We start from the raw sequence: 25,889 nt of genomic DNA, 5'->3' as shown, positions 1-25,889 counted from the left end.
AAGAGGAATGAGAAAATGTTAAATACTGAACATGCAGTAAAGTTGCTTAAATAATTAAAGAATCACCGTGTATCTCTCAAAGGCCACTTACAGAAATGGTGCCAGTGTGGAACCACACCGCAGTTTGGGAGGTGTGTTCAGTTGAATTCCTTTTCTTGGTTCTGGCTCGCCTTCGGGTTCCTTGGATCCATCAATTCAGCGTTTTCTGAAAAGCCGCCTGGTATTCAGCACTGGTATCCTCTCACGTCGACTTCTGGTGTTGCCGAGCTTGTTGCATCAAGCGTCACTGAATCAAATCTTCTCTATCGCTGGAAAAAAAACAAAACAAAAAAAACAAACATAAAACCTGACCTGTAGGACAGGCCACATTAATTCATTACCTCCGCCAGGAGGTTATGTAATCATGTCGGTTGGTTGGTTTGTTAGCAAGATCCCGGAAAAAGTAATGGATGGATTGCAATGAAACTTTGTGGAAAGGTGGGTCTTGGGCTAACTTAGAATTGATTAAATTTTGGTGATGATCCAGATCACTGTCTGGATCCAGGAATTTTTTAAAGGATTCTTTATCATTGACAGACAGGGAGTCTTTCACATGGTTGGGCAGGCCCGCCGACAAGGGGCGACAAACGCCTGGTTCACACAGGACGCGCCGCTTCCGACGCGGAAGTGGGTTGCGTCGGTCGTTGTTGCCGTCGCACAAAAACTCCAAATAAGGGATTTGAGTCATATGTTCTTTTTCATTTCTAATTAGAGCTGGGCAACGATTAAATTTCTTAATCGCACCCCAATCCTGGAGTTAATCGCGATTAAAATGGCTCATTTGAAGTCTGCCGATTCCATTCAAAATGTGTGTGTTACATAAATAATTTTACAATTGATCGAACATGGTTTATAATGGCTTAAAATACCAAGTCTTTCCCAAGATTGCCCCCCAACACACACATACACACACACACACCAATAGCAGAGCAGATGAAAAATGGAAGTTTCTTATGAGCGCTCACTCCCTCAAACTTCGTTCTATCTATCTGCCTAAATTCAGTCACGCCGAATTTTGCCTCATACTCACCTTTATTAAGCCTGATTGTGTTTTGAAGGGAAATGTACTTTATTTTGCGTGTTTTTAGCGCCTGAAAAACGCCCAGCTGGCCGAAACGCTGCACCGACAAAATTCGTGATTTAAGTTTCACTTTCATTTTCTTCACATTTGCGCTCCTTATTTCAGTTTGTGCCTCATACCAGCATTTTCCTCGTGATTTTTCTGATAATTCGGCCAAGTTCAATATGGCAAATAACGAGTAATAGACCGTGTTTCACCGCTAAAAGCACATGTCTTTTTTTTTTTACGCTCAGCTGGAGCGCAGTGAGGCTCTCCTACTCGGGGCGCAGGACAGGTTCGGTTAGCGGTGCCGTGGCGCCCCCCTGCGCGTTGTGTGCAGGCAGTCAGATGAGTTAATATGGGAGGCGAGAAACTCCGTGCTCGACCCTTCCGCGTTCAGTGTGTTCCCCCCGTACGGCACTCGCTGCAGCACTCCACTGTGTCTACTCCCCCCGTCTTGTAAACAGTCACAGGGACAATGATTCTGTCTGGCAGCCTCTTGTACTCTCCAATGACCTCTTTCAGAGAAATTCGTGTGGCTCCCCCACCACACCTCCCGTTCCAGAGCATTTGCAAAACAAAGTGTGCCCCCTGCATCTCCAAGCCCCCCTTCGCTAAGTCAATTTACTGATAGCCCACTTTAGTTTTAATACAATGATATTTCTAGCCTAACATAAGGTTGAGGGCTAGTATGTGTAGAGCATGTGAATTTAAAGTTACAATAGGAAGTAGGCCTGTCACGATAGTCAATAAATCAATTAATCGCACGATTAAAAAAAATGAGGTTGGTAAGTTTTCCAGGCACGATAAATTTACATTTTCCAAAGACACTGGAAACGTCTCCTTTCGGCTCTGTAGTGTAATGAGGAGTGATGCACCGAAAATTCGGCCACCAAAATTTTTCGGCCGAAAATGACTCAAAAGTGTATTTTCGGCTTTCGGCCGAAAGAAAAAAGTCACCGAAACAACACGGTCGAAAATAATTGGTGATGACGTGGCAGTAATGCTAAAGCGAACCTTTTAATGCCTCATGTCTGCTTTGTTAATGCCTCAAATCAGGTTTTAAAATGTATTTAACTTTTTACAGTGCGCATTTGCGCAGCATCACCACTCACACTCGTTTCCCTGATAAACACGCACACACACACACCAACACACACAAAATAGTTGTATTATTAACCGTCAGTAATAATCAAGAACATATTAAAATTGGTAAAATAAGTCTCCCCGGCTGCGCATCAGGACTGACACCTTCCCACACGGTCCTGTCCTTACCCTGCTCATTCCACAGGACAAAGGTATTTATTCAGAAAATATGTTCGTTCTAAAATTAATTTTTGGAAACGAAAAATACATGGTTTTCTGTACTTTGATGGAGGATATATTTTACCTGAATCTGTAATTGGCACCTCTAGAGATGCTGCAGTGCTCCAGTAGCCTTCAGTAATTCTCTATACCTGGAGGTGACGCGTGAGCGCTTCCATGCGCCACTGCAGGCTCTGCGCTGGACTGTACAGCAGCTGGAGGTCGATCCGGCATCTTTGGGGCAGCTGGGCATTTTTCCTTTTCAGCGCGGTGTCAATCATTTCCTTTCAGCTGCTGACCAGTGTTTTTTTGTGTTTGCAGCTAGAAACACCCCCCGTGATGTGTCTGGCTGGACCTCGTCAGGGTCGGCAGCCTGTACATCCTCGTCCAGTGGCTGCTGCTTGTCTTCCCTCTCATGAAAAATTATTTGTGTGGGAGGTTGGGGAGGAGGGCCCATATGGTAAGGTACATGGTCATGCAGGCGCCAGACGGAGAGGTTGTACACTTTCGGCAACAGGAATCGTGATTGAATGTTCAGTGCCTGGAGCTGGGCTTGGGAGAAATCCATTTCTGTCAGGAGCCTGCCCAGCTCCTTGTAACACACATAGTCGGAGTTCATTATCATGCCCACGCCTAACAGGAACGTGAGTATTTTCAATGTTTTTGCACGCCCCAGGTCTTTTGGGAGCCGGGTGAGGCTCGTCTCCATCCATTGCATCCCGTACTGCACGTATCTGTCGAGGTTGTGGCGGTATGACAGGTTCTGCCGCTCGATCTCATTGATGACGTCACCTGTCAGTGCACCAGCGAGGCCCGCCATGGAGGGTGTGCTGCTCGCGTCGTACAGCTCTTTGTAATCAAGGAAGTTCCAGTTGAGGACCTTCCTCTTTTTCACATCTCTGTACTTGATATCGGGGAAGTACTTGATTCGCATTGCAGCAAAGCCCAGCTTGAGGCAGTTGGCGACATCCTTCCTAGCACCCTGTACCAGCTGCCTGGCCCGCTGGAAGACAAAGGGTGCTGGGAAGGAGTCCCTGGTTGCCAGCTCCTCCGCCAGGTGGGCCACTGTCATTGCACCCTTCATGGGCCCAGGAGGGGGGTGGCCCACTGTCAGGCAGTCCAAGTTGATGTCACTGTTTCTCTTGTGTCGGTCTTGAAAGAAGAGTAGGATCAATGCCTCGCCTACCAGCAGTGGCTCCGCGTCCAAAAGTTCACACACTGGCCAAAGGCGATTGATCCTCTCCATTTGGAGGGTGTCCCTTGTCCAGTTGGACAGCGGAGGAGGATTGGCGGATGCAGCAGCTGCTGTATGGGGCGACAGCCCGATGAACCCCCTCCAGTAGGTGAGGGACATCTGCCGCGTCGTGCTTGTTCCCAGTGCGGCACTCAGCTGAGTTTCGCAGGGAGACAGTGGGTGGCCATAGAACATCTCCTCCAGTGCCAGCTCTGTTTGATATGCCTTCCAGGAGGCGTCAAAGCCCCCCTTGCCAGCATGGCACTGGAAGAGAGTTTGAAGAGTCTGGACAAAGTGTTGGAGGACGATGTGTAGAATCCCAACAACGTCTTCCTCTTCAATGTCTTCTTTCAGCTTGAAAGGCATGACCATGGGCTGACTTTGGAGGAGTTCCAAAAGTCTGTAAGTGTGGAAAAAGTGCCTTGGGTCCAGGACTCCATGGACCTCCTCACTCCCCCCAAAACCAGGCCACCATCTCCATCCGAGGGCCACAGAACAGGTGACCTTGTCAACAAGGTCCCCCATGTGGTCGATGTACTTTTGAGCGCACATCATCATTGCGTTTTCATTTTGTGGGTGTGACAGCCCTGCAGTAATGATGGTGCCAGACACCGGATGCTTGAATGGCGAGTGGATGTGTACATGGGGGGAAGTCAGCATACAGTTGCATGAATTGGATCCTTGGAGGGACACACAACTGCCGGAGGTCCCGAGCAAAGTCAGGAGCCTGGCCATCCAGGTTTCGATTGGAAATTGGCAGCCTCATGCTTGCCCAACACGCTGAATAGTTTCCCTCGTGTCCCTGCAAGGTCCTGCAACCCCGCCCTGGACCACAGAAGCATAAAAGTATCGTCTTGTGGCGTCACGTTGCATGCCGCATGTATGGACATGCACTTGACACCGTCCATGTGAACAAGTTTGTCCACATAGACAAGTGGACTCCTTTGCCCAAAGCGCAGCAGTGTCAGTAAAATGTCAAAGTGGTAGTTGTCTGACGTGCTGAGAGCTTCATCGAAGACACCCAGAACAAATTGCTGGTCTTGAATCAAGAGTTTGGCATGCCCCAAGTCTGAAAGAATGTTTTTCTGAAGCGACGGCCGTCGCTTTTCATTCAGTGGGAGTCCCTTCAGGAGGCCCTTGAATCTCTCCACCACACCATTTAATATTTCCAAGGCCTCTGTCTTGGGCCATGTTGGGTGGGAGTACCTCTGATCAGGTATTCCTGACAGGCGCTTAGGCATGCATGTGAAGTTTACATTATAGCCACCATCAGTTGTGGCAATGCACACCCCAAACATTGCGTCTTTCAGGACTGCCATTTGGCGGCCTGTCAGCCCCACCAATGGCAGGTGTTTCTTGAGGATTTGGAAGTGGGGTGACAGGTCCCTGGTGGAAAAAGTGGGCAGCTTCAGGCGGTGGATTGGTGCCTTTATTGCAGACATTTTATGGAGCTGCACCACAACACCGTCTATATCATAAGTCATATTAAGGTCAGCTGCAGGGTCCTCCACACTCGTGCACAAGAGGGCCAGCCGTTCCTCCTTGCCCAGGAAGTCGTCAACATTTGCAGATCTGGACCAGAGTCGGCTGAGTTCCTCAGCATTTTCAAAGGCAACAAGCTGCCACGACATTGTAAGGGGAAGAAACAGCAAGAACAGGGTTAGGGTTAGGGGGATAAGTAGCTGTTGTAGCAGTTTTCATAATAAATATCCTGTTCCTTAAACAACTTTCATAATTAATGTTATTTTGGTGGTCTAATGTTGAAGTAGAGAAAAGTAGATGAAATGGGAATGTTTGCCACAAAGGTAGTAGACGAACTGGGAGTAGACAAAATGGGAGTTTTGGTGTAGACAAAATGGGAATTTCAGAGTAGACGAAATGGGAGTAGACAAAATGGCCATAAACCAACCTCGCGAGGTACCTTGGTCACAGGTTTGCGCTTCACAGGAAGAGGAGGTGGGGAAGTGTCACTTGGTCTCCCCCTTTTGCAGACGGTGCCTGAATTTATCAATGAACGAGCCACAGATGCCTTGAAATGCAGAAGACCATGCTGCTCCCATTCAGACAATCTGAGGAGATGCCAGGCGTTCACAATGGTCACATCCAGGAAGTGGAAGAACATTCTGATGTACCAGTGTTTGTTCTTGCGTCTGTGGGGATACATTGCCATCAGGCACGTGCCGTGAGCTCCAGGGTTAGGTAGGCAGACAGTCGCAACGGACTGTTGCGACGGACACACCAATGACAATTTATATGTGTAGGCAGGCAAGTGCCAGCTTACTCTAACAAAATCAAGATCGTATAACACCATTAAAAAAGCTTAAACAATGACTTAATAGCAGTCCCAAGACTCTCCCAATTAACTTTATATCTCATGCCCACACAGCGCGTTCCTTGTTTGTGATCGAAACGCAAAATGAGTGAGAAAACGACAATTCGGACGCGGAGCTGTCTGCGGTGCTGAAACGTCTCTCTCTCTACAGGGCCCACACCCCAACACATTTAATGAAAGACCACCTGAAAGCAACAACCAAAAACAACATGCTCAAAGCTCTACTGCACATATGTGCCGCTCCTCTTGCCCCTAATTCATGCCATTCACACAGTTATCACAGTTAAAGGTTCTGTAGGCAGGATTTTGCTAGTCAGTGCTAATTTTTCTGTTTTCTTTGGATTAAATGTTAGAGTATCCATTGATAATCCTTTAGGAGTGTAGCATAATTGCACTACCACGAGGGCGCAGCGTTTCCATCTGTCTCTGTTCTGAGCTGAAAAGGAATCTCGACAGCTCCAGGTATCTTTGACCAATCAGAAGAGCCCCTGAGGCTCTAACCGTGATTGGTCGAGGGGCGTTCGTCGCACGTTGTTGTGGGAGGGGGTTAACTTGCGTAAGTTCATGATGTCAGAGAAAACAGGACCGGATTGGCTGTGCTGGGTTTCAAATCGCCATCTTAGATGGGTCAAATCGCCATCTTGCTTAGGTAAACCTAAGCAAGATGGTGGAGATGCCGAATCCTGCCTACAGCACCTTTAACAGATGTAGCATTAAGTGATTCTCCACTGCCCTCCTCCGCTGACTGGATTTCACAAGTGAAGTTGGTTCGCAGCTGGTGAAGCTGGTTCGCAGGTGTGCTAACCGTTAGCGGCTAACGTGACTTCATTCAGAAAGAAACCACATTTTCAGCAACACTGCTTTAGAACAAATAAACTCGCTTACTTGCCTTTATGACAATGTCGAGAGCAAACAACCATGTTGGCAGATATGGAGTGGAAAGTGATGCTCTTTCATGTCACTGCTGCGACCCCCGCCGTCTGATGCCTCTTCCTTATTTCCTCAGTCTGCTCCCCGTCATTTCTTTTCCACGTGGGAAACTGGAAAAAAACGGAGCTTGCCTTCTGTCCTGCTCCCATTCCGTCGATGCGACTTATTATGGCAGCCTATCACGCAACACGATCTTCCCATTTCTGAGAAATGATGCCGCACTCAAAGACGTGAATCACAGAGTGAGACCATGGCCTGCGAAATGGCGATTCAATCCCACAATGCAACAGAGTGACGTCACCTGAAAAGGACCGATTCACTAATTCTCAGTGAACGTACGTAGAGCATTGGCACAGCAGAGTAACGTAAAAAAGGCAGCGTAGCGATCTGCCTTTTTGCGTACATGATTTTTAGATGGTGAAACCGACTGCGCCTGCGCGAACCCACATCATTACGACGATACGACAGATAAAGGCAGAGCAGCGCTGTGCCTTCAGGAGAGGGTGTGTCCTTCACTGTAATACAGCGCAAGGGGAAGTTACTTGTGCAGCTTCTCTGCTTGGCAAGGAGGAGTCTGTGTTGAGTCATTTTTACTGGGCTGTGAAAAGCACTAAATGCTGTCACTTTCAAGCCGACAGGTACTATATTACTATATTGGAAATTAAAATTTGAGAAATTATATATAAAATAATAATAAAGCAATTGAAGAAAATTGGAAAAAAGAATTATTAAAATGGAATGATTTAATTTTTTCCTATCAGCCCAGGGTAGGCAGTGCCTACCCTGCCTACCCTGACTGCACGTCACTGATTGCCATCATCTGGTCCATCAGGTCGACCCCTCCCATATAATCGTTGTACACCTTCACTGCGAATGGTCTGTCAATGGTGATGATCTTCTTATCTTTCTTGGACCATCTCTGTGCAACATCTTTCCAGATGGGTCTTTTTTGTTGTTTTTTCTTTGCTTTTGCAGGTGGTGCTGGTGTGTCAACAGGTCTCTCTGCTTCCAAATCAGGTTCTGCTACCATGTCATCTGGGCTTTCTTCCTCCTTATCCTCTGCGTCTGGTCCTTCCTCCTCAGATGCACTTTCACATTGATCTAGAGTTTTTTTTTTTTTTACTTGGCAACCACTCTTCATCACTGCTGTCACTGTAGTGTGAATCTTCTGAGTCAGAAAGCAGTTCCTCCACAATTTTGTAGGCCTGGCTGGGCCTGGCACGCCCGGCACTAGCCTGTAAAATATAAATTGTGACTGTTACTCGCAATGAATAATGCACAAAACATAGATATTGATATATACAATGCAGCTTCCATTCTAATAGCATAACATTTTGGTTCAGACCAAAGAAAACTACTTCAGATGAAGCATTGTCGAGTGATATACTGTCAGCAATTGCATGTATGGAGGTGAAAATAAATCCAGTGACGCATACAGTCCACTTCAGTGGACATCTGGAAATATCCTCCCAATCCAAAATCAATACTTGGAAATTTTCACAACTACAGTGATTATTAGGTGTTACTTGATGCCAAAATATTTTTTTTACCTGCAGGAGTCTCTTACCGTAGAAGGTTTGAGTAGAAATCCCTGAGGTGCTGGGCATGTTTTCATTCTTGGCCGCCATTTTAAATGTTGACACAATTACACAATGACACTCGTCGCGGCTGGAATGCGCGTTCCCATTTGTTTTCAATTGTATTTTGACGCAAAATCACGGAAGCATTTGGCGTTGGGAACGCAGCTTTAGCATGTTAGCAGCATTGTGGAAGTCACGCTCACGTTGCAACAGCTTGGGTGGTCCCCCCGGCATGTTTGCTTTGCACTATAAGGTTCCATTTTCTCCCGAAAACTGAATTTCAGGCCAGATTAGGACCAATTCCGCAATATTCCGCGTTTTATTCCAATTCTGTTTTTATTGGTCATTTCCGCGTTTCCGTTAACACGGATTTCATATGGCTCTAACTAAGAGTCACTTTGAAATTAATTTGAGTTCAGACAGATGAAGTGGAAACTGAGAGGAACAGGATGAAACAGGGATATTAAAATAATTACCTTATTTTCCAACACAAGATGAAAATTGTCCCACACGGCAGAAACCTTTCTCTTTGCTTGAGGCTGCTCCATAATTCTTGATGAATTTCAGGATGGTCACGTCAGAGTTGATGAGATTCTTCTCTGAGATGGCCCATACAATGAGGTTTTGCTGTTTTTTGTGGTGCTTGAGGTCAATATGAATTCTGATCTCCTCAAAAATTCTACAATTAAAGCGTTCTTTTGGTGCCATCTTTGAAGATCCAGGTGAAGATCCTACAAACCTTGAGAGAAGCAGGCTCTGCTCACGTTTGACACTTGCATCTTCTAAGACTCATTGCTGTGTTGAGTTTAAGAAACTTGACAGCCTCCATGAGTGCATGAAGGAAAATTCACTTGGACTTAAAGAGATTCACCCGATTCTGGACCAGGTTAGATCCTGAAGTCCCTTATTTTAGAGAGGTTTTTATCTTCTGAAATACCAATCTGACTGTGGCCGTAATTTAAAAGTGATAGAACAGCAAGTGTAAATCCTACAAAACGAGGGTCTGCAGACAGTTTTAGTGATTTGTGATTGATCCCCGGAGAGAGCAGCTCAGAAGAGAGGCTGTGGAAAGGAGAAGTGATGCCTTTTTAATAATTTCTTTTTCATTTGTCCATGTTAGATCAGGACACTAATGCATGTTTCATGCTTGATGCATCTGCACAACTCTGTGTGGAAGAGTGACGTTCTTTTACTAGCCACGCCGCCTTGCACAGCCCTTCTCATGAGAAAAATTTCCACTGAGATTACCTACAAATTTTTCTATGTTGGCAGAAAAAGTGTGGAAGTTAAATAAAATGGAGGATGATCGTGAAGCATTGGTAGCATGTCAGCTCCTCCTCCTCCGGCTCCCCTTGGAGGTGTCTCACTCTGCTCTTTGAGCAGCTTCTGGGAGTGGTGGAGGGTGGTGCTGGGAGGAGCTGAGTTACTTGGCGAACACGGCGGGGCCACTGGAAGGCTTAAAAGGAAGCAGCAGTACCCCCCTGCCCCTTGTGGGTTTGCTCCACTTTCAACATCCACACATTGCTGAAACGACTGACTCCATCCATCCATCCATTTTCCACTGCTTATACAGGACCGGGTCAGCAGTCTCAGCAGAGATGCCCAGACTTCCCTGTCCCCAGACTCTTCCTCCAGCTCTTCCGGGAGGATCCCAAGGCATTCCCAGGCCAGCAGAGAGACATAGTCTCTCTAGCGTGTCCTAAGTCTTCCCTGGGGTCTCCTCCCGGTGGCACATGCCCGAAACACCTCCCCAGGGAGGCGTCCAGGAAGCATCCTTAACAGATGTCCGAGCCACCTCAGCTGGCTCCTCTCAATGTGGAGTAGTAGCGGTTCTACTCCCAGCTCCTCACTGGTGACTGAGCTCCTCTCCCTACCTGTAAGGGAGCGCCCAGCCACCCTACGGAGGAAGCTCATTTCAGCCGCTTGTATCCAGGATCTTGTCCTTTCGGTCATGACCCAAAGTTTATGACCATAGATGAGGGTGGGACTGTAGATTGACCGGTACATCGAGAGCTTCGCCTTTCGGCTCAGCTCCCTCTTCACCACAATGGACCGATACAACGACCGCATCACTGCAGACGCTGCACCGATCCGCCTACGACTGACTCTATATTTCATAATCTGATGTAGTTAAGGAGACTGGGGTCTATTTCAGTTGAATAAAGCGTTTTTGTTCATGGTTATTATTTCCTTGTCTCCCCTCTTGTCTGCCCTGGGCCTGGCAGTAACAAATGGGGCTCGTCCAGGAATCTTAGTTTATGCATGTTTTGTTTCCCAGGGAGAGTTTATGTGCAGCCAGATTAAGCGTTAAAAGGAGGTGTTCGGCACAGTTAAGGGGCTAACCCTTACAGACGCCAACGCATAACATATTTGTTTTGAAGCTCCGATTGGTTGAAGTACACTGTCAGTCAAAGTTCACAGGGGGAGAGGCGGGATTTTCAGTGGAACAGAGTTTTCTCTTCCGGGTTTCAGAATTAGCCCCAGAAAGTATTTTATTTCACACAAAATGACTTTTCCTTAGTTCCAAAAATAAACTATTACCATTTTAATGCCAAAGCTAGGGTTTGGACTAGCTAAAAAAGCATGATACAGCCCCTTTAACAGCTTCGATTGGCACACAGCCTGTTGAGATTTGTTTTCTGCTCTGCTGACTTGGTGAAGGCTGTGTAGTCTGATTGGGAACCATATTCCTGCCAGGCACAAGCAATGAGGGCCACTAGATGTCCACATCGACCCTTTTTTGTTTTAGTTTGTTTTTTTTGTGCAGCAAGTGGTTAGAGCTGTTGCTCGGGGGCACTCCAGAACTGTCCAGGTGGCTGTTAGCTTGCTAATAGTCAACCGGGTTACTGGGCTCGGTGCTTAATCCATCCCGCCACTGGCCTGCATGAAGACTAGGGCTGAGTGAGTCAGATAGTAGGCATTAGGCAGTCAGCCAGTGGAGTGTGGTCCCATTTTATAGCAGCCTTGCATCTTGTTTGCAGTGTGGAAAACCTTGTTTTGTTGCTTTGTTTCTGGGGTGTTTGTCTCAAGAGAGCAGGCAAATCGCTCATGTGTCTTATTTTTTAGATCCTCCAGAAAAACGCGAGCAAAACTTCTTGATTATGCGTACTAAATTTCTGGGTTTAGCTTGGCTGTTCACTGTTCTCTTGTTGTTTTATCTTCATCTTGTTGTTCAGTCATCATCGTGTTGCTCTCAGGATGCAGCAGGTGACAGTCGCTCAGCTGTGAGGCGTTCAGGTTCCAAAGTCATAGTCCAGCTCTTTTCAGAACAGAGGTCTGGTCAAACATTTGTAAATACTTAGTCGGTGCTTGTGTATGTTCGTTTCTAAGGAAAATCGGATCGTTCACAACATTGAAGTGGTCCTATGTAGTTGTTTAGATTCGAATTAAAATACTTCGTTTATGTGCGCATGCACGCCCGACTTTGAAGTGCTGAAGACACACGTCTTCAAATGGAAGACTTGTTTAATTAAAAAAAAAAAACCTTTTACCTAACATAATGCATAATCGTGGGGAATAATCGTGATTACAATATTGACAAAAATAATTGTGATTATCATTTTGGCCATAATAGTGCAGCCCTACCCCTGGGTTAATTATACTGTGTTAGGGCCATAAACCATATTGACTGGCTTTGGTCTACATGTTTGACATTCAGGTGCTCAGATGGGTTAAAACCGGACTTGCGACAAAGTACAGGTACAGATGTATGCACGAGGCTTGTAAATGGTAAATGGACTACACTTGTATAGCGCTTTTTACCCTGCATGACAGAGCCCAAAGCGCTTCACCCTTTCTTTCACACCATACTCGGTGGTGGTAAGCTACTATTGTAGCCACAGCTGCCCTGGGGCAGACTGACGGAAGCGAGGCTGCCAATCTGCGCCATCGGCCCCTCCGACCACCACCAACCATTCACTCTCACAACTTTCATACTAGGCAAGGTGGGTGAAGTGTCTTGCCCAAGGACACAATGCCAGTTTTACGCCTGCGGGAGCGGGGATCGAACCGCCAACCTTCCGGTTATAAGACGACCCGCTCTACCAACTGAGCTACTGTCGCCCCCAAGTGAACAAGCGGAAGAATTTTTGACTTTAGTCCATGCATATTAATAACTAATAACACAGCATGGCACTGCAAAGAAAAACCTATCAATGAAAAAATTTGTGCTGGGAAACGATTAAATTTCTTAATCACGATTAATCGCATAATCTTTCTGCAATTAATCGCGGTTAATCACATTATGCGGAAAATACATTAATGAATTCAAAAGTACCCTGTCGTGATCATCCTGCCCCCAGCCGGGGAAAGGGAATTTTTTTTTTTTTTTTTTGGCAAGAATTTTTCAAGAAGCATAATTTACAATAATTTTACAATTAATCAAATATGATGTATAATAACTTAAAATACCAAGTCTTTGCCAAGATTGCCGCCCGCGACCCCCCCAACACACACACACACACACACACACACACACACACACACACACACACCAGCAAGAGCAGAGCAGATGAAAAACGAAGTTTGTCATGAGCAGTGGTGGGCAGAGTAAGCAACAACTGTACTCAAGTAAAAGTACTGTTCCTTCATAGAATTATGATTCAAGTAGAAGTAAAATTACTCATAAAAATATTTACTTGAGTAAAAGTAAAAAGTACTTCATAAAAAACTACACAAGTAGTGAGTTACTTCAGATGCAAGTTATTTCTTAAAAATAATTTAAAAAAATCACTCCCTGAAGGAGGCTTTGATACATTCATGAAAAAACTCATTTTCCTTTGAATTGTGCCACAAGAAATTGGTCAGTAGTTTAACAAAATAACTTCTGTTCAGTATTTGTCTTGTTCTCAAAACAGCACTTCGTTGAAACTAGTGGCAAAGTAAAAACAATTCTTAATCTCTTAACAGAGTTATTTACCCTTGAACATCAAGTTTGTTTCTTGTGAATGTCTGCGTCCGATACAGCTCACTTTGTGTGCACGTAGTCACATTTCTGTGTGACTGTTACTCAGCAAGGTGTTTTGAGGTCAGGTCCATCACTGTGTGATGGATTGTATTGCAACCTAACATTAGTGCAACTTAACAGAGGTAGATGTTTACAACAAGAAAAAAAAACACTTAAGGTGTTTCAGTAAGAATTTTTGTGCTTTCTCTTTAAATTCTTTTGAAGGAATACAAGATGATCAACATATTTTAGTGCTTTCTCTTATTTCTTTTAAAGGAACACAAGATGATCAAAAGAATTTTAGTGCTTTTTCTTTAGATTCTTTTGAAGGAACACAAGATGATCAACAGAATTTTAGTGCTTTCTCTTTAGATTCTTTTGAAGGAACACAACAGAATTTTAGTGCTTTCTCTTTAGATTCTTTTGAAGGAACACAAGATGATCAGAATTTTACTGCTTTCTCTTCAGATTCTTTTGAAGGAACACAAGCTGGTCAACATGCTCAGCTTTCAGCACACTTCTTTTTGCCGTTACAATGTCTCCTGCTGTAGAGAATACTCTCTCTGCAGAGACGCTTGTGCCCGGGACGCAGAGGAATCGACGGGCTACAGTGGCAATATGAGGATAGGCTCCCTCATGTTCCATCCACCAGTTGAGCGGATCACCATTCAGGGGCAAGGGGGACTCCATCCTAAACATCTTGACCTCATCTTCTGCAGCTTCCTGATCGCTTTTTGTTTCAGTGTCATTTTTCTGAGTAGGAAATGTGGAACCAAGGAGATCAGCTAAAGCGCATGATGCTCTGGGCCTCTTCACGGGTGGCATGTCGGGAATGGGTTGACTCTCAGGTTCTGGTGAGGGAGCAGGTTGATCCTCTTCATGTTGTTCTTGCTAAAAAACATAAAACAAGATTTTAAAATTCACATTACATAATACAATCAACTAAAAAGGTTATATTTTATTTACTTACACTGTGCTTTTGCTTTTCTGTCACGATAGCATCAGTCAGTCTGGAGTAGATGAGCCTCTGCTTTTCTTCAGGCAGAAAGGGCAGGTTCTTGAATTGTGGATCAACAGCAGATGTCATGTACAGGGTCTCATCATTGGCATGTCTTTTCGACAGATCTTGTGCTATTGCAGCCTTGATGTCTTTAACAGTTTGTGAATCTTCAGAGTTTTCCTCTGTTTCCATAACAAGCTTGGCATGAAGTGGCGCAATGACTGACAGAGTTGGCATGCCCTCCTCAGACATCACTTTGGTAGCATCTTTCATTGCCTTCAGTGCTTTGAGTACCTCCTCTGCGCATGTGATGTCAGCCTCAGTCAGAGTGAACACTTCCTTTTAATTTTTTCTCACTTCATTGGAAAGAAGTGCTGCGACGATAGCTGGCTGCTGCTCCAAAAACCTCTCAGTCATATCATAGGAGCTGTTCCATCTGGTGATCACATCTGTGATCAGTCTGTGCTGTGGTAGCTGCAGTTGGGCTTGAGCTGGAGCTGGTGACTTGCAGTGGTGCTGCGTCTGAAGAATCCAGTGACACGTCTTATTCTGCCGAGCAGCCTCGCCACTGCTGGTAGTTTGAGTGCTTTTTGCGATGCCAGGTTAAGGCTGTGTGCAAAACACTTAATGTGATCCATCTCTGCCAGTCGAGCAGCTACAGCCATGTTGGGAGCATTGTCAGTAACAACCACGGGTTCTTTTGCTCTCAGCCCCCATTCATCCACAACTTCACGCAGCAAAGCAGTAATGTTCTCTCCCGTGTGGCTGTCATACATTGGTCGTGTTTGTAACACGTGAGAACTAATCTTCCACTCGTCAATGTGATGTGCTGTTACTGTTACATATGACTCAGTGGACCTAGATGTCCAGGCATCACATGTTAATGCAACTCGCTCAGCAAAACGAAGCTCATCCAGAACAGTTGTTTTCTCTTCTTTGTATAAGCGGGGCAAAGCGACATCAATGAAGTGCTGGCGGGATGGTATTGTGTACCTGGGTTCCAGAGTGTTCACATTGAAACGAAAGCCATCTCCTTCCACCGTGCTCAGAGGGCGCATGTCTTTACACATGTAGTAGATCACCGAGTGTGTTATTTTTGCAGCACGCGGTGAGCTTGAGGCAAATTTGGCTGAAGTTACTTGTTCAAGAGTAAGTTGAGACGAGGAAGTCGCTTGTTTTCCCTTTACCTCTACGTCCTGGTGGTGCCTTGCAACGTGAGCACGGAGGTTGGTGGTGTTCCCGCAGTATTTTACTTTTGAGAGGCACATTTTGCAGATGGCGTGGCTTTTATCTCTACCTCCGTCCTTGCTGTAAAATCCAAAGTGCGTCCATATTTCTGATTTGTAAATACTCCTCGGAGCGTCTTCCAGTTCACCCGCCATAAGACCATGAGTAAACAAAATACCGCAAGACCGTAGTGTAAAGAAGCCACTTGGGATAGCTCTCGCGAGATGCTGTTCTTGCTCTGCCGGACTGGTGGCTCTGCAAAGCTCCTGGTGTGGAGCGCTGCCAACTAGTGGCCGGGAGTAAAAGTACAGCACACAAAAAGAAGCTGCAATGGATATTTACCCGAAAAATACATAATTAAAAATCGATATGGACGTGTTTTGAATCGATGCGAGAATCCCGTGACGTAGTATCGCGATATATTGTCGAATTGATTTTTTTAAACACCCCTAATTACCATGTTAATGCCATTTCTAGGGTTTGGACTAGCTAAAAAAGCATGATACAGCCTCTTTAAATTAAAGTCTTTCATTGCAGATAGGGTCTCTAAGCAGACCAAGCACATAGTTTTGCCTTTACATTCTGTAAACAGATATTTTGCTTCCCATTTAACCTCGTCATTCAAAGTTCCTCAAAGGTAAGGCAGAATCTTTTGTTTATAGTTCTTTTATTGCGGTTAATGAGTTAATTATGACAAAACAGTAGTGCAAAAAACATGGGCATGAAACTTACAAAAACAACCCACAAAAATATGTATGCATATGTACAGAATTTACAAGTGTCAGATATGTTTGCTGATGGACACCCCTGGCTTAGCGTGTCTTTTTCTTTCTTTTGACAGTGGATGTCTGTGTGCAATCTGCAGCAGGGGTGACTTGTGCGATGCTGTGTTGTGTGGTGTCATGTGTGTAATGTTGGGCCACTAGCTCGGGCAGCACAACGTTGTAAAAAAAAAAACAAAAACCCTGAGCCACAGGTAACACTTGACCCCACATGTGCTCGTCTGGCAGGACACGTGCTATTACACACGTTTTGTTTGTCCAAACAACAAAGTCACAGAACTGTGACTTGGTGACAAAAATCTGGGTTTGGACTTGTTTGTAGTAAGGGTGTGTATGTTTCAGTTCCAGAACTCCATCAGTCAGTTGTAGACAAAAGTTCTTGTTCTCACAGGCCTGTAGCAGGTTGTGGTCCCGGTGCTTGAAAGGTCATTTTATTTCGAGACAGCCCTCCCCACAGCAAGCGCAATAAACCAAGGCATCTGGGGTGGCACCCGACTCAGGGAATGAGGGGTTGATAATAAATCCACAGTTCTCCACTTCCAGCTCGCTGTGCGTGCGCTGTGTGTGACATACCACTCCCTGGCTGTTTGCTCGTGGTTTCTTCCCCATTTGATCGGCTCCGGTTCATTGCCATTCAGTTTTTGAGTGTGTGGATAGCAAACCTTTCGGATTGTGGAGACTGCAGGGTTGGAAGCTGAGGTCGACACAACAGCATGTAATGCTGTGCGGACACTGTGCTCTGACCCAGGGGTGAGCAGTGCAATAACAACAAAGCTTAAAGCTCGTGTCCGGAGTTTTGAAAGATATCCAATGTCTCGAGGTTCCGCCCTCCCTCTGCTTTCATGAGCGACCAAGCCACGCCCCTTTAATTGTGCACGCTATTATCCGTCGGGTGAAAATAAGAGCCTCCGAGTCCTACAGCATCCTACACGTTTAGCTGTTTACGGTCCATGATTGTTTAATAATTTGTTAAATTGAATCCTAGCCAGATTTTGGAGGCCCAGGTCCAGGTGATTATAATTTACTACAAGCAGCATATTAATTAACCAGATGGTAATAGCATGTTGAAATGATCTCTATCTCAGTGTTTCCCCTAGGATTGGCTCCTTTGGGGGGGGGGGGGGGTTCGGTTCGCGTTGGTCATTGTCGCCGTCGTACAAAAACTCCAAATAAGGAATTTGAGTCGTAATATGTTCTTCTTTTTTCATTTCTAATTAGAGCTGGGCAATGACTAAATTTCTTAATCGCGATTAATTGCACCCCAATCCTGGAGTTAATCGCGATTAAATGGCTCATTTGAAGTCTGCCGATTCCATTGAAAATGTGTGTTACATAAATAATTTTACAATTGATCAAATATGATTTATAATGGCTTAAAATACCAAGTCTTTATCAAGATTGCCCTCCAACACACACACACACACACACACACACACACACACACACACACACACACACACACCAATAGCAGAGCAGATGAAAAATGGAAGTTTCTTATGAGCGCTCCCTTCCTCAAACTTCATCCTATCTGCAAGACAGCCTAAATTCAGTCACGCCGAATTTTGCCTCATACTTATGTAGCGTGGCACAATACGAAGTTGTACTCGACTACACATTTAATTTTAATTTCTTTTATTTTGATGCTGTAAAGAGCAAAAAGATGTGTTTTAACACCACAGTTCACATTCACTGACATCCGTGGGTGTTCCCGTTCTCGGGGTGTAATCACGGCGAGAGTACCCCTATCCATGAACACACCGTGTAGTGAACGCGCCCTCTACTGGCCAGAATTAGATACTGCCCCACAAAACAACAGTTTTCAGTGTACTAATGGCTCTAAATGCCACACTTAACTTTATTAAGCCAGATTGTGTGTTGAAGGGAAATGTCCTTTATTTTGCGTGTTTTCAGCGCCTGAAAAACGCCCAGCTGGCCGAAACGCTGCACCGACAAAACTCGCGATTTAAGTTTCAGTTTCATTTTCTTCATATTTGCGCTTGTTATTTCAGTTTGTGCCTCATACCAGCATTTTCCTTGTGATTTTTCTGATAATACGGCCGAGTTCGATATGGCAAATAATGAGGAATGGGCCGTGTTTCACCGCTAAAAGCGCATGTGTCGTTTTTTTTTTATGCTCAGCTGGAGCGCAGTGAGGCTCTCCTACTCGGGGCGCAGGACAGGTTCGGCTAGCGGCGCACGCGGCGCCCCCCTGCGCGTTGTGTGCGGGCGAGAAACTCCGTGCGCGGCGCTTCCACGTTCAGTGCGTTCAACCCGTACAGCACTCGCTGCAGCACTCCACTGTGTCTGCACAGTGAACACAAATGAACTCTTTTCTTTTGGTAGGCCATCATATATGGCCTGTCTAAGCAGGCCAATCTGTCCGTGCAGGAGGCTGAGCAGGTCTTCTTCAGTGGTCCTGCTTACCATCAAAGGTAAGAGGAAAGGATTTTTTTTTTAATTCACACAATGCACTAAAATGTTTTTGTTTTTTAACTGTTTACCTATTAAAGTAGTTGCCACCTTCGTTGAAGTGTACCAATGTCTGTGAATGTATCCTCTAAGTGTTCCCAGTATTTCTGTCAAGCCTGCAGTGATAATGTCTGCCTACTATTTCAGTGAAGTGGAGGAATTCTGTCAAAGGCTAAAGAAAGACCTGAAGAAAGAAGGCAGACTGTTCAATTGGTACGTGCTGCTCATTTCAAAGGAGAAATATTGGCTTGAAATGTAAAAAATAAAATATTTTATTAAATAAGTGAAATATGTACCGTTTATCAGATAAATCACTGCTATATGTACTTATTCTCGTTAATGTCTGTCTGTGTGTCTCTGTCAGGAGGAAGTAAAATACAGCGGGAGTCACAGACAACGACGTGTGTGTGTGTGCGTGTGCGTGTGCGTGTGTGTCAAAGTTGGAGGAGACGGATCAACATGTAATAAAAATAAAAGCTACACACACACACACAGGGTGAAGTAGTGAGAAGCGTAAAGCCAGGCCAGTCAATCAGAATCCCGGAAAGCTTCACACACAAGTCACACACACATCACACACATGGTGACAATAATGCTTTTGCTGCTTATTGTCATATTGGTTGGTTGCCTAGCCAAGTGTAAAATAAATATATATCTGTCTTAAGAGTTGCCCTTGTGTTTTGTCTCTTTCCCGTTAGATCTGGACTCCACAAAGGCCATTACAGATGATTTCATTAATATTTTCTCTTAATAAATAGAATATTTTGATAACTTGTGACATTGTAATAAGTACTGCTTGTGTGAATTAAACATTTAAAATCATAGAACATAAAGTGTGTGTGTTGAATACTCGGTGTGGTCCAGAAAGAGCAGACTCTGGCTGTGTAAAAAGAAATATAGGGGTTAATATAAGTATAATTTGAGTGGAATTGTGGCATTTAGAGCCATTAGTGGTTGTTTTACATTAATGTTGTTTTATAAAGCAGTGTCTAACTCTAACCAGTAGATGGGGCATTCACTACACGGTGTGTTCGGGGATAGGGATAGTCTCACGTGGTTACACTCTGAGAATGGGGACACACGGAAGTCAGTGAATGTGAACTGTGGTGTTAAAAATACTTTATTTTTGCTCTTTACAGCATCAAAATAAAAAAATCGAATTAAATGTGTAGTGGAGTGCAACTTGCGCCACGCTACAGAATCACCAATTTAAAACGTAAATTGCGGTAGGGCCGTATTCGTGCGGGTCGTATTCGTGCGGCATCCGGCTGCAGACACATCTTATTGGACGCAACACGGCCAGGAAAGAGCCCACGGCCACCGATCCCCCACAGCCGAGGCTGCACCGCCCCTGCAGCACCCCCGTCTCAACAGCGGCTACTCACAGGCGAGGCAGGGATCAGACCCTGCTACTGTCGGAGCTGCATGCCGGGTGCTGGCGGTCTCCGTTGGGTCGTGTTGGTGGCCCTCTCGGTGTTGTCCCGCTCCACTGCCTCACTACTGCCTGTGTAGCGTGGACTGGCCTCGTCTCCTCTGCTGTGCTCCCCTCCTGCTCCACACCTGCCCTGTTTAAATCTTGGGATCCCTCACTCCCACACAGCAGCCCTGATTAGTCTGATCAGCTTCAGGTCTGAAGACTGCAGGTAGTGGGAATGGCCTGACTCAATTAAAAATGTCCACAGCAACCAATAAAATTGCAGCAACAAACATGCAAATAAAACAAATATAAAAACACAATAAAAGAGGTCGCTAGTCCCACACAGAGTTCAGGATTTCACTCAGTTTTTTCAACCTGCTTGGTGAAATGGACCTCAGACCTCAGGTGGGCCGGTTTTGGCTCACAGGCCTTATGTTTGACACGTGAGCTTAATAAAAACTGAAAAAGACTCGATTCTCACAAAAGAATCGGTTCTTGATTCCCAAGTGGCTGATGTCATTGACTTCCCAATGATGTCATCAGACACAGTCAAACATCAAAGCCCCTTTCATCTCTTGAGATGATAACCTCTGAGAGTCCGTGTAACAACACAAAAGCAGCATTTCTGCAACATGGCGACAGTTCAGGAGGAGCTCCGTTTAGCTGGATTGCTTTGTGATGCATTTCTGAAAGTTCAAGACGTTGAATTTCAAATTCACAAAATTATCTTGTGTGAATGTTCACCATACTTCGAGTAAGTTGAAACAGAGAAACAATGTTTTCCTTTTAAAGTGATACATTTCACCTGGTATGATGGATAGAATATGAAAAACTGCTGAGCATTTTGTAAATTGTACTAATTTAGCATAAATGTGCTGGACCCAGCAACTTTATTGTGGTTTGAGTTGTTGTTTCAATGCCTGATGTGCTCCTTTTAACCGTTTCACAAAAATTTGAAATGTTTTCTCTTTCAGAGCTCTTTTCGTTAAGAGATCCAGCCCAAACCAGAGGGACTATGTCATTGATGGCGTCACTCCTGTGATTATGGAGCTTATTATCCAGTTTGCATACACAGGCTCTGTTCCTGTGACAATGGACAATGTGCAGGACCTCATGGTCACGGCTAATCATTTTGAAATAATGGACATTGTACAAACCTGCAGCCATGCACTGGAAGAACAGCTCTGTCCAGAGAATTGCATAAGCATTTGGCAGTTCACAAAAAACTATTGTTTCTCCAAGCTAGAATTTCAAGTCCAACGCTATATTCTGTATCACTTTGAAGAAGTGGTTTCCAGTAGTGCAGGGCAATTGATGCAGCTCAGTGTCCATGAATTTGTGCATTTCCTCAGCAGAGATGACCTTATTGTAAGGACAGAGAGAACTGTGTATGAGGGCATTATGAAATGGATCACCAATGACCCCCATCAACGAAAAGGACACCTCTGCTCTCTAATTTCAAAGGTACAGTAATCTGTGTGACTCATATTCAGGGTCATACACACTAGGCAGGATAGTGAAAGGCTAGGGTTTGACTTAAACATCCACAATCATAGACAAATAGAGATAACTGACAACAAGTGCCATATTTCATAAGGTAATACTCATAAAATGTGTCCATTTCATTGCTTTTTAGATGCGACTCTGTATGATGAGCTCGACTGACATCATGAATGTGCTGCTGTCCAACGACCTAGTGAAGAAGGACTCTCAGTGCCGGGCCATGGTCACCAGAGTCTCCAGAATCCTGCGTTACCTCAACAATCACCATGCTGGTGACATCTTCTCAAACCCCTTTGCTCGACCCGCGTCAACCAAATGCCATTCTGGTGGCCATTGGAGGCCTTAATGAAGCAAACGTCATCTTAAACATTGATGCATATGACATCCGGGTCAACCGTTGGTTCCAGTTAACAGCCCCTTTAGAATCCCCTCGTTATTGCCACGGCACCGCCTTCCTGAATGGATATATTTATGTCATTGGTGGCTCGGACGGAAATGAGCAGTTGAACAGTGTGTGCAGGTTTAATCCCATCATGAAAGTTTTTGAAGAAGTGGCACCGATGCATTTTTGTCGTGTCTTTGTCAGCGTGACTGTGCTGAATGGGCTCATCTTTGCCATGGGAGGCTCTGATGGGCAGATGTGTCACAGATCTGCAGAATACTACCTGCCCGAGAGCAACCAGTGGACCCTCATAGCACCCATGCATGAAAGGAGGGGTGCCGCCAGTAGCACAGTCCTCCACGAGAAGGTGAGTGACTCCAAAGAGCAGCTGAATTTAAAGTTTGACAGTCTGTTTGCACCTGATATGAGATGGGATTTATAATGACCTCTAAGGATGAAATAACTTATTTATTTATTTATTTATTTATTTATTTATTTATTTATTTTCTCATGTTCAGAATACTAATGATGATTACCATAACACTGTAGCTCAATAGTGACATAGGAAACATTGGCAACACTTACGGCCTAAAATGTAAAATGACTTCCTGTCCTTGCTTTAATTTTTAGATTTATATTTTTGGAGGAAGCAATGGGAGGGACCCTCTGCAAAGCGCTGAATGTTACAATCCACAAACCAACCAGTGGACAAGGATTTTTGACATGAGTATTCCCCGCGATGGATGTGCAGCTGTTGCTCATAAGAATCTCGTCTATGTGGTAAGTTTACCAAACCAAGCTGACACTTCGATAACATGTAACTCACTCATAGAATGCTTGGAATGATGGGCGTAGCTCGGATGTATTCCACATGGGTTTTCATGCGGGAGTTGCCGAGTGGGGGGGGGGCGAGCGTGTCCGAGCAATGCCGAGTAGTGCCGAACGCTGCGGTGCTCACACAGAGCGTCGGAGCGCTCGGAGAGCATGGAGCTCCGTGCACACTCGGAACACAGAGCGTCGGGGCGCCAGGGGGGCCCGTGGGTTTTCATAACCCACCAACCCTACGTAAATTACGCCTCTGCTTGGAACCCTGGATGAGCTGGGTTTTGAATCTGAGTTAGTAATATGATTTATCCTGACCACTGATGAAGAAAAACAATTATTTAAAAAGAAGTATCCATTAATTCATGTAATTAAGAACTTTTTTCAAATACATTATTCCTTTTTCTTTCTGAAGGTTGGTGGCTTTGATGGCAACGAACATCTGAGCAGTGCTGAGGTCTATCATCCATTGACCGACAGCTGGGCCGTCCTGCCGTCCATGGGAAGCAGGCACACCGCCCCTGGCATCGGAGTACTTGATGATCGCATCTTTGTGGTTGGGGGTTTCGACGACCGCATTCACACCATCCGTGCTGTGGAGTGCTTTGATCCGATGTTGAATCTGTGGTCTGATGTCCGGGACTTGTATGACTCTTGTGCTGCATTGAGCTGCTGTGTGATTCACGGACTCCCCAACATGGAGGACTACACCTTCAATCGAGACAGCCTGCCATTTATTCAGGTAGACGCAGAAATGGAGGATCGGGAAGAGTAACAAAAAGAAGACGAACACAAAGAGGACGAAGAGGAGGGCAACGAAGATGATGAGGAAGAGGAGGAGGAGGAAGAGCAGGAGGATGAAGACTAAGAGGAATAGAAAGAGGAGGATGCGATGAGGAGGAGGAGGAGAAGGAGGACGATGAAGAAGAAGGAAAACACAGAGGAGTCGGTGCCACTTGCCTGCCCACTACCGATAGAAAGAGAGAAAAGAACAGGAGAGACAGATTGATTTACTGATTCAGCGTTAATATGTGTTTTTAGGGAGAGGGAGACAGAGAAAGAGTGAACAGAGGGTATAGAGGTCCGATGAATAGTGAAAGGGAGTCAACAATTATTAAAATACAAGACAGTTTTAACAATGGAACTGATAAACCAGGACAAAAAGACAATTCACAGAGAGCCATCTACATCCAAAGGTGCCACAGTCCATTTCTACGGGGGCTCTTTACAGGATCACGCCGACCCACAGCACGGTCCATGAACCATAGTGCAGGCCACCCACCAATCAGGCCAGAAGAGTCCCCAGGACGACACCCTCCATAGGCAGACCAGACACAACTCCCAATGTGGACAGCCCCCATGAAGATACACTCAGGAGCCAGTAACCAGCCTCATCAGCAGGAAGCTGAGACCAACAAAGTCACTGCTTTAGAGTCTAAACAAAAGCAAATGGACTCCAAGCTTCGGAAGAAAGACCAGCAGGGCTGAGGAGTTGGATGGCGCAGAGCTTGAAGACTGGAGAGCTGCCAGGTTTTGTTGAAAATGGTATCAAAATATAATTGGTCAACATGAAGAAAGCCGAGGACAAAGCATGAAAACAAGCTGAAAGAGAGAGGAGGACGTGGAGGACCAGAGACAAAGCAGACACAAAGACATCCCTGTGGACAATAAGGATCTTAAAAAGAGAAAAGAAAAATACAACAAGTTAGAAAGAAAGAGCAGGACAACAACTGAGATATAGAAAAAACAGGTAAAGGGGAAACACTCAGGTAAGATGGGGTTGAGCAAACCAGTCATATGAACCGCATGGTCCGCCTCAGAACGTGTGACCTGAAATACGTGCTCAGCCACCATGTTCAGCCATGCCTCTGGCCTCCATCTTGGTTTGTGGACCGTTACGCACAGCGCCTGAAGGCTTGTTTCTCGCCACACATTCCAACGTGGAGAGCTGGAGGGCTGCAGAGCTTGAGGACTGGAGAGCTGCCAGGTTTTTTTGAAAACGGTAAAAAAATGTAATCGGTCAACATGAAGAAAGCCGAGGACAAAGCATGAAAACAGGCTGAAAGAGAGAGGAGCACGTGGAGGACCAGAGACAAAGCAGACAAAAAGAAATCCCGTGGACAATAAGGATCTTAAAAAGAGAAAAGAAAAATAGAACCAGTTAGAAAAAAAGAGCAGGACAACTACTAAGATATAGAAAAAACAGTTAAGGGAAAAGACTCAGGGAAGATGGGGTTGAGGGAACCAGTCATAGGAACCGCATGGTAACGGCAACAACCATCTGACCATTGCTGAGGTCTATCATTCATTGAAAGACAACTGGGGAGTCTTGCTGCCCCAGCGGTCGGCCCCCATGAAGATACACTGCATATAAAATAATGAAAAATAAAGTATGAAATTAAAACAAAACAGAGTAAGAGAGTATGAAATAAAACATGATTAACAGTTAAATACATAGTATGTCCTATTTGCACAGGGTATTACCTTGGGACCTCCGGTAATTTGGTAATTTGACATCTGTGTTTCTGTCAGTGCATTTGCACAGGACAAGCGAGCTCTGTATTTTATTCAAATTTACTGACATTACAGTCAGATATGTGTCATTTCAGATTATGTTTACTATGTGGGTCAGTTTTGGGCCACATGCCTTATATTTGACACCCCTGGATTGGAGATTTTTATATTCAGCATCCTGTTGTGGATGAGGAGCCGTTCTCCCTCCTTAGCATTGCTTCATGAACATACAGTTGGCCGTCTTGACGTTGGCTTGGGATCATTTGATGTCTCTAAACTTGACTGGAACGAGTTTCAGTGAAAACAGAGTCTCCTGTGTTTGCAGGCGGTGCAGCGGCGTCCTGATGC

General features: G+C 45.1%; 3 protein-coding genes across 3 annotated transcripts in view; 2 read left to right on the top strand and 1 right to left on the bottom strand.

Moving 5' to 3' along the window:
- Positions 1-3,476, bottom strand: part of LOC115391536 (zinc finger protein 277-like) — a 40,581-nt gene extending 37,105 nt beyond the window's left edge. The window contains exon 1 of the mRNA XM_030095808.1: positions 3,130-3,476. Within this exon, the coding sequence (XP_029951668.1) occupies positions 3,130-3,476 (347 nt within the window). The remainder of the gene's footprint in view (positions 1-3,129) is intronic.
- A 17,476-nt stretch (positions 3,477-20,952) lies between these two features.
- Positions 20,953-21,793, top strand: LOC115391535 (kelch-like protein 10). Its single transcript, XM_030095807.1, has 2 exons — positions 20,953-21,074; positions 21,295-21,793. Exons 1-2 carry the CDS (start codon positions 20,953-20,955, stop codon positions 21,791-21,793), a joined length of 621 nt encoding a protein of 206 aa, XP_029951667.1.
- Positions 21,794-22,089: 296 nt separating this feature from the next.
- LOC115391534 (kelch-like protein 10) lies at positions 22,090-25,886 on the top strand. Its single transcript, XM_030095806.1, has 3 exons — positions 22,090-22,572; positions 22,836-22,932; positions 25,867-25,886. Exons 1-3 carry the CDS (start codon positions 22,090-22,092, stop codon positions 25,884-25,886), a joined length of 600 nt encoding a protein of 199 aa, XP_029951666.1.
- The last annotated feature ends 3 nt before the right edge of the window (positions 25,887-25,889 follow it).

The sequence above is a fragment of the Salarias fasciatus genome, chromosome 7 (assembly GCF_902148845.1).
Source record: "Salarias fasciatus chromosome 7, fSalaFa1.1, whole genome shotgun sequence".
Lineage (NCBI taxonomy): Eukaryota > Metazoa > Chordata > Actinopteri > Blenniiformes > Blenniidae > Salarias > Salarias fasciatus.
This window is presented reverse-complemented; position numbering and strand designations above follow the sequence as displayed.